The 13,846-nt window shown below is 37.0% G+C and overlaps 1 protein-coding gene across 2 annotated transcripts in view; it reads right to left on the reverse strand.

Moving 5' to 3' along the window:
• Positions 1–13,846, reverse strand: part of DENND5A (DENN domain containing 5A) — a 108,521-nt gene that overhangs the window by 13,995 nt on the left and 80,680 nt on the right. For both annotated transcript variants that reach the window (XM_038569011.1, XM_038569010.1), the window contains exons 12-13: positions 6,824–6,976; positions 169–253 (exon numbers count right to left, since the gene is read on the reverse strand). In XM_038569011.1, the coding sequence (XP_038424939.1) occupies positions 169–253; positions 6,824–6,976 (238 nt within the window). The remainder of the gene's footprint in view (positions 1–168; positions 254–6,823; positions 6,977–13,846) is intronic.

A 13,846-nucleotide genomic window follows, 5' to 3' on the forward strand; every position in this document is an offset into this window, starting at 1 on the left:
CAAACCCCATGGCTTTGGCACACTGTGGTTAGACAGCAGAGTAGCTTAGTATTTAAAAACGGAAACATTATACAGCAAAGATTTCACTGACTTAGAAGAATCTACTCCAGTGGGGGATGGGAAAGTGGGTGGAGGGGGTTTTCCCCAGTGGTGCAGAGACCATCTTACCTGATGTACTAAGGTTTCCTGATGTGAGTTTTCTCTGACGGTTTTCCTGGTAATGTAACAGGTGGGACCACAAGGCTGATTTCCCCTGGAATCAACACAATGGAGAAACATATCAATTTAGATTTCAGAGGCCAAGGCATCCAGTGAACAGAGTCATGGATAATTTTAACATATAGATACAGGATTTTACTAAAAAGTATCTGTACTTATCTCAATGTACACCCAGATGCAATATATACAGATATATCCTCCTACTAAAATGCAGGAGAAATGTAAAGAAGAATGGAAAGGAACAGAAAAGAGAAATGGTCTACCACTTCAAACAGGAAGGACATGGCCAAAAAGACTCTGTGAATGGACCAGTGGATAAGAAAGAAAAAGTAAATAACCTATTAACTTCTGAGTTGGCTAAAGGCCAGTTTGAGTAGAGCATGATAGCTTCTGTACAGAGGAGCTAATATCCAATCTACAAGATTTTATGATAGCTCCTGAATTTCCTAAAATATTTAAAGGCACTATTGTCCTTAGTGCAGGCTGAGAAGAATAAGCTGTCACCTTACTACTGAAGGTAAAACTGAAGAAGCCTGCAGGAAGGTAGACTGGTATTAACTGTAGTCAATATAACAGAACCTTATTAGCATTTGGAAATCTAAGAGTTGCAGTTTAAACTATTTGAGACATGTAGTAATTTGTCATTTTACCAAGGGACAAATCTGATAAGCATTTGCAAGCCTGAGGTAAGGGAGCAATTTGCTTTGGTGGTGAGTGAGCCCACCTGGCCACCCAGGCACTGCTTTGTCTCTTTCTAGTCATCCTGCAGTACACAGTATCCCTTGTTATATAATTAAAACTTTTAAATTCATGGTAAATGTTTCTATATAGCTCATATTATGTAAATGTGGTATTATGCTTGTTTTAGTAACAGGATTTATTATAACAATTTTATCAGTGACTTTAGTTCTGTGTTTTAGAGAAGTGACAGTAGTAATAGAAGCTACCATGCCCCGAGACTTGTTACAAACTAACCACTATGTTAAATGTTCAAAATATAACATTTTATCTAATGCTCTCAACAATCCTACAAGATAGGTACTTCTATCCTCATTCTCTTTAGAAAAGAGCATATTAAGCATCAGAAGATTAAGTAACTTGTAAAAGATTACACAGATAGTAGTAAGCATAGTGTTGAGATTCAAGCTTCAATCTAGTGTCAGAACTATTATTCTTTTTTTTTTTTTAGAACTATTATTCTTTATAATGATGTCATATAGACTGCCTGGAAGAGATCATTTAACTTGTAAAGTTATACACTCTGAAGAAAATTTTATGTTCTTAGATGAATGAGGATTTAAGGTCTCAAGATTTGTCCCCTAAGAATACTGAGGATCTATATTGTTTCTATTTGATAGCTTTTAGAAGGAAAAAATCAAGCATTTGAATGAAAGAAAACCCTCATCTGTAGATCAGCAAGGTGTTAACATAAATTTGCCGTTTGGAATATCCTGCAAGAATTAACCAACTTAAAAGAAAAAAAGATTTAACCACCTTAAAACAAAGTCCAATAACCATAAGGGTAATTTTTTTTTAAAACACACAAGTTAAAACTAGAAAAGACTTTTTTATTATTCATTAAAAAACATTTGAGGGATCCCTGGGTGGCGCAGCGGTTTGGCACCTGCCTTTGGCCCAGGGTGTGATCCTGGAGACCCAGGATCGAATCCCACGTCAGGCTCCCAGTGCATGGAGCCTGCTTCTCCCTCTGCCTGTGTCTCTGCCTCACTCTCTCTCTCTCTCTCTCTCTCTGTGACTATCATAAATAAATAAAAATTAAAAAAAAAATTTGAAAAAAATCAATGTTCAACAACATCAATGAGACAACTTCTATACACTAACTGGTATATTGACACAATATATGTGAAAGACAAAAAAAAAAGAAAAGAAAGAAAGACAATACAAGAGCTTAAAATACACTCTTTGACTTAGTAATTCAATTTCCAGAAATTCATCCATCTATCTACCAAAACCATTAGAGTACACTCCTAAAAGGGCAGGGACTTCGGCTTATTCATCACTGTATCCCCAAAGTAGGCTCCTAAAAGGGCAGGGACTTTGGCTTATTCATCACTGTATCCTCAGAATCTAGGAAGACTAGGAAGGCAGCCTCTCTTAACGGACCTGTGCAGACATGACATACACTAAATACAGCCAGTCACCAGAGAGCCCTCACATGCAACGATGCCGAAGAGCCAAAGGCTAGAGCAACACCACCCTGCCACACCAGAAGAACACCCTGGCTCATGGTAATCCTACAGGAAGGAGAGCACAGACAGGAGTAGGAGACTAGCAGCTGGGCTGAAGCTTAGTGACAGGGCACTAGGGTCTTTGTAGTTCAGGAGACATGGGTTATTCTTTTCCCTGTTTTGCACAGAGGTTAATTGAGACTGCAAGGTTCAGTTTAACCTAACTAACCATTTGGGGTAGTTTTATAGGGATAGCAAGATATAGATAGCACCAGATTCTCCAAGAATGTCATACACAGAAGGTGAGAAAAACCCCATTTTCATTTACCCAAAGGGCTGCAGTTACAAAACCAGTATGAAAAACCAAACCTCACCTCCTATTGTTAGAAAAATATACTAGAGAAGGATGCCCATCTCCTTGAAAAATGTCACTGAAAGCCAAAGAGACGGGATCCCTGGGTGGCGCAGCGGTTTGGCGCCTGCCTTTGGCCCAGGGCGCGATCCTGGAGACCCGGGATCGAATCCCACATCGGGCTCCCGGTGCATGGAGCCTGCTTCTCCCTCTGCCTGTGTCTCTGCCTCTCTCTCTCTCTCTGTGACTATCATAAATAAATAAATAAATAAATAAATAAATAAATAAATAAATAAATAAATAAATAAATAAAAAAAGAAAAATGTCACTGAAAGCCAAAGAGAGTTGTGAAGATAACAGAACTTCTTATGAGGACTTGCTGAAGGCAGCCCTGGATGCAGGCAGTCATGGCTAATAACAAAATTTAAGAAGCTAGCAGCAAAAACTGCTGCTTGGGTTCTAATTGCTAGGTAGATAAAATAGGTAGGACATCAGTAGGGTATCCTCAGAAAGGGGAAAGAAGATCACTTTCTGAGAGTGAATTTGGTCACAATGTGGGTGATTGCAAGATCATGTATAATCTGCATGATAGAGACCAGGTAACCAGGTTAAAACCCTTGGACTGGAATATAACCAAAGAATGTCTCAGCAGGAGGCAGGAGCTCTAAACAGATGCTAGCAAAGTGAAAGCCTAGGAGAACATGTTGCAGAAACCCAACATACATAGTCACAGTCAATCCTCAGCTGAATATGTATGTGTCCCTGAGGGTATAAATGCCCTGCCAAAAAGCACATACACTTGCTCCCTCTGGTGACACCGTCAGTGTTTCACTTTTAGTGCTCCAAATGCAGTATTGAGACCTCAATTTAAAAGTCCTTGTTATTTTGTATTAGTATTTCACTACACAAGTAGCCTCTATCCTAAGAAAGGAATCAAATGGGTTCCAAAAAATATTCCTCACATATGGGAATTTGTGCAGAATATGGTTGCAAAGCCTCAGAGGACAGGTTTAGAACATGTTTATCATATGGTATTATTTCTTAAAATGCAGGAGAAGGCTCACTAATTCTCTAGAAATTTTTATGGCAAACATTTTAAAGTTTTGGGGGGCATATATTTTACCGAAAAGATGAAGAGCTCAACTATAAGTGCCAGGTCCGTTCAATTTAAAGGAAAATGTTAAAATGATTATATATATTATATTCATTTGTTATACAGAAAAGGAAAGAAACAGGAATTCTTCATGTAGAGCATAGCATAATTAGCCATCATAGGTTATATATTTACAGCATGCTAGGTATTTGTTTTTATTACATCTAATTATCTTAACTCTCAAAGATAGATTTGATTAATTCCACAGTATGGATTAAAAGTTACTGGAAGTCATCCAGTGGAGCTAGGATTCAAATCCCAGTCTGACTGATTAGACTCCAAAGCCCATAGTATTGCTATTTATACTACAGGAGTCTCAAAATTTAAGGAACATGATACACAATTTTTAGCACTATAAAAAATTTATAACCACATTGTTGCTTACAATATTGAAAAATCAGAAACAACCTGACTAGTAATAAAGGATTGATTCAAAATATGGAACATATATACAATGGATACAGTAACTAAAACTGAAATCTGAGAAGAGTAATAACCTAATAACCACAAATATTTATATAGCACCTCTCAAATTCCAGGCTCCAAGTGTAGCACTTCACCTAAACTATCTTACCAAATCTTCGTAAGAATCCTACAGAGGTGGGTACTTTAAAGAGTCCATCATATATAGGATGAAACAGAAGCTTAGAAAAAACTAGGTATCTTGATCAGTTTCATAAAGTTATTAAATAGGAATCAAACCCACATCTATCTGGTTCATAGTTTGAGCTCTTAAACACTATAGTATCACCTAGAAATTAATTAAGGACATGGGGAAAAAATGAGGTTAAAAAAAAGCAAGTTACAAATCATTATGTATAGTATATTCCCATCTAAATTTTTAAAAACAGTTTTACTGAGATATAACTCACATTACCATAAAATTCACACTTACAAAGTATATAATTTTGTTACAAATAAAGCCCTGGTTTTTAGTATGTTCACAGAATTGTACAACCATCACCATCTTAATTTGAGAACACTGTCATCACCCAAAAAGAAACCCCATGCCCATTATCAGTCACTACCTATTCCTCCTTCCCTTCAATCTCTGACATCTCCTAATCTATCTTCTATCTATAGATTTGCCTATTCTGGACGTTTTATATAAATGGGATCATACAATATGTGGTCTTTTGTGAATGGTTCTTTTCACGTAGTATGTTGAACCACGTATCATCCTTCATTCTTTCTACGACTAAATTATATTCCATTGTATAGATATACCACACTTAGTGTATCTACTCATCAACTGATGGACTTTTGGGTTGTTCTACTTCTGGCCTATTTGGAATAATGCTGCTATGAACATCTGTGTAAATGTTTTTATATAGACATATGTTTCCATTTATCTTGAGTACATAGCTAAAAGTAGGCTCACTGTGTCATATAACACCATGTTTAACATTTTGAGGAACTGCCAGCTATGCTCCAAAGTGGCTGCACCATTTTACATTCCCATCAGCAATATGTAAAGGTACTAATTTCTCCAGATCCTTACTAACCTTGTTATTGTCTGTCTTTTTTTATTTCAGTTATCCTTGCGGATGTGAAAAGGTATCTCATTGTGGTTGGATTTTTAAATATCCACAGTATATGGGTATATGTGCACAGAAAACTGTTTTGAAAGACAGATATGGTAGACTGTCTCTATACCCATGACAGTGGCACTCCAGAAGGGCAGAGATCTTGGTCTGTTTTGTTCACTAAGGTATCTCAAGTGCCTTCAACAATAATGCCTGGCACAGTGTCAACCCTCAATAAACACTGGCTGGATACTTGTATGTATTTTCTAATTTATCCATATTAAAACTGCTTTTTAAAAAAAAAAAAAAAGAAGAAGATTTTACTATAAAGAGAGAGAGAATGAGTGGGGAGAGGGACAGTGGGAGAGAATCTCAAGCAGACTCCCTGCTAAGCACAGAGCACGTTGCAGGGCTCAATCTCTATGAGATCTCATGGGGGCATAACCCATGAGTTCATGACCTGAGCTGAAATCACAAGTCAGACACTTAAAAATCAACTGAGCTACCCAGGCGGCCCTAAGACTGCTTTTTAAAAAGATTTCAAGTTGTTTTCAAATTTAAACATACGTAAAAGTTGTCCATCTTGACTAGCTATTCAAAACAGAGTATTTTGAAATAAGGAAATTCTCTGGTATGCATTAAAAATCAATCTTACTCCATCTCCTGCAGTCCTTTCTCAAATCTTTAGACAGTTAAGCTATCTGTATATAAAAGAAATGTTAATGACACACCTTTTTCCACTGGGAATGTACAACTAGCGAAGGACCCTTAAGAGTACATTTGGTACTTAGGATCTCTAAGTTCTCTCTTACTTTTGTGTCCCATCTCTAGATCAGGGCCAGCTGCCAAAAAGGATCTATAAATTTGGCCTCCAGTTCTATTTACAATAAGGAAGATACCACTCTAAAAATGTCTAACAAACACAGAGATTCAGGAACTATATTTTTTAAAGAAAATAGTTTGAATAAATAAATAAATAAAAATCTTTAAAAAGGGGTGGGGGGCAGCCTGGGTGGCTCAGTGGTTTGGCGCTACCTTTGGCCCAGGGCGTGATCCTGGAGACCCGGGATTGAGTCCCACATCGGGCTCCCTGTGTGGAGCCTGCTTCTCTCTGCCTGTGTCTCTGCCTTTCTCTCTCTCTCTGGTCTCTCATGAATAAATAAATTTTTTAAAATCTTAAAAAAAGAAAAAAAAATCTTAAAGAAAAAGAAAATAGTTTGAATCACATTTATTTACTTATTTGTTTGTTTAGCTATTTTAAGTTTTATCCCAAAAATGGCAAGTACCATTTTTCAAAGCTAGTCAACTGGAAGAGTACGGGAAAGCTAGCAAGTGAAAAGAAAAAGACAATTTGCTCAGCAGGGAGAGTCTAGACATTCCTTACCTGCTTTACTTGTAGCCCATGACTCCAGATCCTCTCTAGAAGGTCACAAAGGCTGGCAATCAAGGTGTTCTCCTCCACCCCTGTGATGTTCACCTCCCCATGCCCTAGTTCCACAGCCTCTCGGCCCATCTTCTCCACCAGCATTCTCTTGGTCTACAAGGAATCAGTCAGTAGGATTAGATAACCACAGTGAGCAGGATCATATGCAACTGGAGAGGGCTATGGTGACCCACAGAGCACAACTGCTGGGCTGGGAAGGACAAGATGAGTAAGACCAAGAAACATAGAGTATATTTATTCTCCATCATACAGGTCAGGTTATGGTGGAGTGAATTCAGTTAGATAAGATAAGAACACAACAATCACCGTATGACCCTGGACAAGTGATGCCATCACTCTGGATTAATTTTTTGCATTTATGAGATGAAGAGTTGAATAAAACTCTTTGGTCAAAGTCACTTCGACATTATTGTTTAACTGATCTTACCAAACAAACCTTCCAACATTTAAGGCTAGAAATACATCTGAAGTACCTGTCAAAGGATAAAAAACTAAGGACAAATAATTTACCTTTATTTTTTCTTTCAAATTTTTATTTAAATTCAAGTTAGTTCACATATGGTGTAGTATTAGTTTCAGGGGCAGAATTTAGTGATTCATCAGTTGCATATAACACCCAGTACACATCACAAGTGCCCTCCTTAACACCCACCACCCACTTATCCATCCTCCCACCCACTTCTCCTCTACCAACCCTCAATTTGTTCCCTATGGTTAAGACTCTCTTACGGTTTGCCTCTCCCTCTGTCTTTATCTTATTTTTCCTTCCCTTCTCCTATGTTCATCTGTTTTGTTTCTTAAATTCCACACAGGAATAGGAAATCGCATGGTATTTGTCTTTCTGACTTATTCCACTAGCATAATATACTCTAGTTCCATCTGTGTTGTTGCAAATGGCAAGATTTCATTCTTTTTGATGATTAATATCCCATTTGTGTGTATGTGTATATATATATACACACACACACATACACATATATATACACCACATCTTCTTTGGAATGATTAATATCCCATTTGTATGTGTGTGTGTATATATGACATACATAGCATACACACACACACATATATATATATAAACACACCACATCTTCTTTATCCATTCATCTGTGGATGGACACTTGGGCTCTTTCCATAATTTGGTTACTGTTGATAGTGCTGTTATAAACAATGGGGTGGGCAGCCTGGGTGGCTCAGCAGTTTAAGCGCCTGCCTTATGCCCAGGGCGTGATCCTGGAGTCCCAGGATCGAGTCCCATGTCAGACTCCCTGCATGGAGCCTGCTCCTCCCTCTGCCTGTGTCTCTGCCTCTATCATGAATAAATAAATAAAATCTTTAAAAAATAAGTAAAAATAAACAATAGGGTGCATGTACCCCTTCAAATCAGTATTTTGTATTCTTTGGATAAATATCCAGTAGTACTATTGCTGGGCCATAGGATAGTTCTATTTTTAACTTGTTGAGGAACCTCCATACTGTTTTCCAAAATGGCTGCACCAGTTTGCATTCCCACCAATTTCTAAGAGGGTTCTCCTTTCTCCACATCCTCACCACCATCTGTTATTTCCTGAGTTGTTCGTTTTAGCCATTCTGACCGGTGGGAGGTGGCATCTCACTGTGGTTTTGATTTGTATTTCCCTGATGCTGAGTGATGTTGAGCATCTTTTCACATGTCTGTTAGCCATTTGTATATCTTCTTTGGAGAAATGTCTCTTCATGTCTTCTGCCCATTTCTTGATTGAATTATTTGTTTTGGAGCATTGAGTTTGAGATGTTCTTTATAGATTTTTGGATACTAGCCCTTTATCTGGCATTTACAAATATCTTCTCTATTCTGTGGGTTGTCCTTTAGCTTTGTTGGTTGTTTCCTTTGCTGTGCATAAGGTTTTTATCTTGAAGTCCCAAGGAGTTTCCAGTTACCAGAACTGTCTCACTCCAAGCCTATGGCTTTTCCACTGAAAATACTACAACGCTTGACTCAGGTACTCTGTTCAGATGTCCTCAGACTGACTCACCCTGACCACTCTAAAATGTCTGTGTTCTTCTCTAGGATTTTGATAGTTTCCTATCCCAGTTAGATCTTACATCCATTTATTTTTGTGTATAGTGTAAGAAAGTGGTCCAGTTTCATTCTTCAAATTGCATGTGGCTATCCAATTTCCCAACACCATTTGTTGAAGAAACTGTCTTTTTTTCATTGGATATTCTTTCTTGCTTTGTTGGAGATTACTTGGCCATAGAGTTGAAGGTCCATTTCTGGTTTCTCTATTCTGTTCCATTGATCTATGTGTCTGTTTTTGTACCACTACCATACTGTCTTGATGAGTACAACTTTGTAATATAGCTTGAAGTCTGGGATTACTATGCTTCACGCTTTGCTCTCCTTTTGACATGACTTTGGCTATTCAGGGTCTTTTCTGGTCCCATACAAATTTTAGAATTGTTTGTTCTGGTTCTGTGAAAAATGCTACTGTTATTTTGATACGGATTACAATGAATGTGTAGATTGCTATGGGAATATAGAAAGTTTAACAATACATGTTCTTCCAATCCATGAGCGTGGAAGATTTTTCCATTTCTTTGTGTCTTCTTTAATTTCTTTCATAAGTGTTCTATAGTTTCCAGAATAATTTCTTTTAAGTAAAAATGTTCAAATTCTTGTTATAAACCAAAAACACACACTGTATAATGATAATTGCAACTTTTATTACTATGTGCGAGGCACTGTATTAAGCATTGTAACTCTATAAGTATTATTATTGTTTCCAACTTACTAATAAGGAAAGAGGTCAGAGGACTTAAAGAACTTGCCAAAATTACTCAGCAAAAAAGTAGCAGATCTGGCCTCTGAATCTAACTCTGCCTGAGTTAGTTCCTTAGAGTCCTTAACCAAGATTTACTTAGGTTATAAATTTCTGACACACAAAAATCTAAAGAGCAAGAAGAAAAATCACCCCTAATTCTGCCTTTGAGAAGCAACAATTCTTAATATTTTGGCACATTTTTTCCAGTGTTGTTATTTTTAATGCTTTTATTGTAAAATAGACCTCATATACATGTATTATGGTGTATGTATATATCATATCTATATATCTATATATTACACACACTATTACAACCATCACCCAAGCTAAGAAATAAATCATTGTCCATCCATACCTTTGAAGCACCCTATGTGTCCTCTCTAATAACCTTTCCACTCTGGAAGTGAGCGCTATCTTGACCTACACACAGTAGAACTACAGAAAAGCAAAAAAATGCTTACCACCTAGATTTGCCTTGCTAATAAACAAGGTAGTTTACTTTTGCCTACATGTTTTCTTTTGTGATTTGCTTTTTCACTAAACTTTGTTTGTGAAATTCACACACATTGATAGGTATAACTGTTGTCCATATCCATCACTGTACAGCATTCCATCATATAAATATACAAATTATTTATTAACTCTCTTACTGATTGGTATTTGAGTTGTTTCCTGTTTGGGCATACTACAAAGAATGCTGCTATAAAACTACTTGTATATATCTCGGGGATCACACTACAAGGGGTTCTCTAGGGCATCTATCTAGAAAAAGCATTGCATCGATAATGCTACACTGGTTTCCAAAGTGGTCACACTAACTTATATGTCTGAGAGTTCTTGTTGCTCCACATGCTAACCAACATTTAGCAATGCTAGATTGATTATTGTTATTTCTTCAATTCTAATATGTACATTTCTCTGCATATTAACATCTCTGAAATTGGGATGTATTTCATAGTCTTTGTTGACCAGATAGTAGACACAAGAAGTTGTCCCTGCCAGGCATACATCTCAAGACTGGAGAATAAATGTCAGCAGCTTGGAAACCAAATCTCAGAAACAACAGAGAAGGTTTCTTTAAAGAAAGGCACAACCACAATGTTCTTGATGGCAGAAAAGAAAAACATTGTGTGGAAAATAACAGGGACACCTGGGTGGCTTAGCATTTGAGCATCTGCCTTCGGCTCAGGGCGTGGCCAGGATCTGGGATTGAGTCCCACATCGGGCTCTCCTTGCAGGGAGCCTACTTCTCCCTCTACCTACGTCTCTGCCTCTATCTGTCATAAATAAATAAATAAATAAAATCTTTAAAAAATAATAAATACTAATGACTCAGAGTGAGCTGATAGAAGTTGTTTTTTAAACACCTGAATTCAAAATATCAGTATTGATATATCCATCTAATTTATAACTGTAATAATTTCTTCTGTAAAAGAAAGTATATTTGATTTCATCCTCTAAATGACAACTTACAAATTGAAAAATTCAGGAGAATCTATTTTTTTTTTCCATTGGTGAATAAATAGGATGTAGTAGAAATCAAGTTAATTGAATTGTCCTAAAAGGTATGGTATACTAATTTGGTTGAAAGGCTATAATTTTTCTTAGAAATTACATTCATAACTACAACATTAAAAATTAAGAATGGCTATATTTTGGAGGTATCTGGGTGGCTCAGTTGGTTAAGTGCCTAACTCTTGGTTTTGGCTCAGGTATGATCTCCCAGTCAAAGCCCAACATGGCGCTCCCCTCAACGGGGAGTCTGCTTCCCCCTGCCCCTCCCCCTGCTGGTGTGTGCAGGGCACACATGCACACGCGCGCGTGCGCACACACACACACACACTCTCACTCTCTCTCATAAATAAATAAATCTTTAAAAATATATATAATGGCTATATTTTGATCCAACAATCGTACTTCTGAGTATATATCTAAAAGAACTGAAATCAATCTCAAAGAGCTATCTGTACCTCATCATTACCCCATTATTCACATCAGCCAAGATACAGAAACAATTCAAATGTTCATCAACAGATAAATAAACAAAATGTGGTATAGATATACAATAGAATATTACACAAAAGAATATTATTCGGCCTTTAGAAAGAAAGAAATCCTACCATTTGCAGCAACATGAACCAGAAGAACATTATACTAAATGAAATAAGCCAGTCACAAAAGGACAAATACTACACAATTCCACTTACATGAAGTATCTAAAATAGTCAAACTCACAGAAGCAAACAGAATGGTAATTGTCAGGGGAAGGGAAAAGTAGGAAAGGGAATTGTTGCTCTGTAGGTGTAAAGTTTCAGTACGTAAGATGAGTAGTTTTAGAGGACCGCTGATCAACGTAGCACCTATTATTTTTATTTTAATTCCAAAATAGTTAACATACAGTTATATTAGTATCAGGTGTACAATACAGTGATTCAACAATTGTATACATTACTCAGTGCTCATCCCAATAAGTATGTTCTTTTTAATCTTCCTTCAACTACTTCACCCATCCCTCTACTCTCTTCCTGTTAACCACCATTTTGTTCACTATAGTTAATACATATATTTTATCTAATATGCTCACTATAATATATATATATTATATATAATAATAATATATATAGTTAGCCTATTTTTTGGTTTGTCTTTTTTTTCTTTGTTTCTCTCTCTCTTAAGTTCAACATACGATTGAAATCATGGTATCTGGGGCGCCTGAGTGGCTCAGTGGTTTAGCGCCACCTTCAGCTCAGGTTGTGATCCTGAAGTCCCAGGATCCAGTCCCACATCGGGCTCCCTCCAGGGAGCCTGCTTCTACCTCTGCCTGTGTCCCTGCCTCTCTCTCTCTGTGTCTCTCATGAATAAATAAATAAAATATATTAAAAAAAAAAAAAAGAAAGAAATCATGGTATCTGTCTTTCTCTAACTTATTTCACTTAGCATTATACCCTCTAGATCTATTCATGTCACAAATAAGATTTCATTCTTTCTTCTAATATTCTTATACATATACACCACTTCTTTATTCATCAATCAGTGGACACTTAGGCTGCTTCCATAATTTGGCTATCATAAATAATGCTACTATATAAACACAGGGGTGCATATATCTTTTGGAACTGTATTTTTGTATTCTTTGAGTAAATACCAAGTAGTACAATTGCTAGAACATAGGGTTGTTTTAATTTTTTGAGGAATCTGCATACAATTTTACACGATGGCTGTACCAGTTTGCATTCTCACCAACAGTGCACAAGGATTCCTTTTCTTCCTTGTTAACATCTGTTTCTTGTGTTTTTTATTTTAGCCATTCTGACAGGTTTGAGGTGATATATCATTATGGTTTTGATTTGCATTTCACTGATGATGACTGGTATTGAGCATTTTTTTCATGTATGTGTTGGCCAACTCTATGTCTCCTTTGAAGAAATGTCTGCTCATGTCTTCCGCCCATTTTTAATTGTATTATTTGTTTTACTGGTTTTAAGTTGTATAAATTCTTCACATATTTTGGATACTAGCCCTTTATTAGATATGTCATTTGCAAATACCTTCTCCCATTCAGTAGGTTGCCTGTTAGTTTTGTTAATTATTTCCTATGCTGTGCAGAAGTTTTCGTTTTGATGTAGTCCCAAAGTTTTTTTTGCTTTTGTTCACCTTGCTCAAGAGACATATCTAGAGAGATGTTGCTGTGGCTGAGGTCAGAGAAATTATGGCCTGTAATCTCTTATGGAATTTTTATGGATCTCAGGGGTGCCTGGGTGGCTCAGTCGATAAGCACCTATCTTCAGCTCAGTTCATGATCCCAAGGTCCTGGGATGGAGCCCCAAATGGGGGTGGGGGGGGTGGGGAGGGGTCCCTGCTCAGCAGGGAATCTGCCTTTCCCTCAGCTCATGCTCATTCTTGCTCTAAGAAATAAATAAAATTTTTGAGAGAGAGAGAGAGAGAGAATAAGTCTCAAGTTAAGTGTACTTACTATAAAAACAAACCAAGCCCACAGAGTAACACAGGGAAATTTTTGAAAATGATAGATATGTTTAGCATCTTGATTGTGGTGATAGTATTATGGGTGTATGCCTATGTCCAAACTTGTCAAAATGTGTACATTAAAATATGTGCGTAGGGGCACATGGGTAGCTCAGTTGCCTAAACTACCGACTCT

Source organism: Canis lupus, chromosome 21 (assembly GCF_011100685.1).
Source record: "Canis lupus familiaris isolate Mischka breed German Shepherd chromosome 21, alternate assembly UU_Cfam_GSD_1.0, whole genome shotgun sequence".
NCBI lineage: Eukaryota > Metazoa > Chordata > Mammalia > Carnivora > Canidae > Canis > Canis lupus.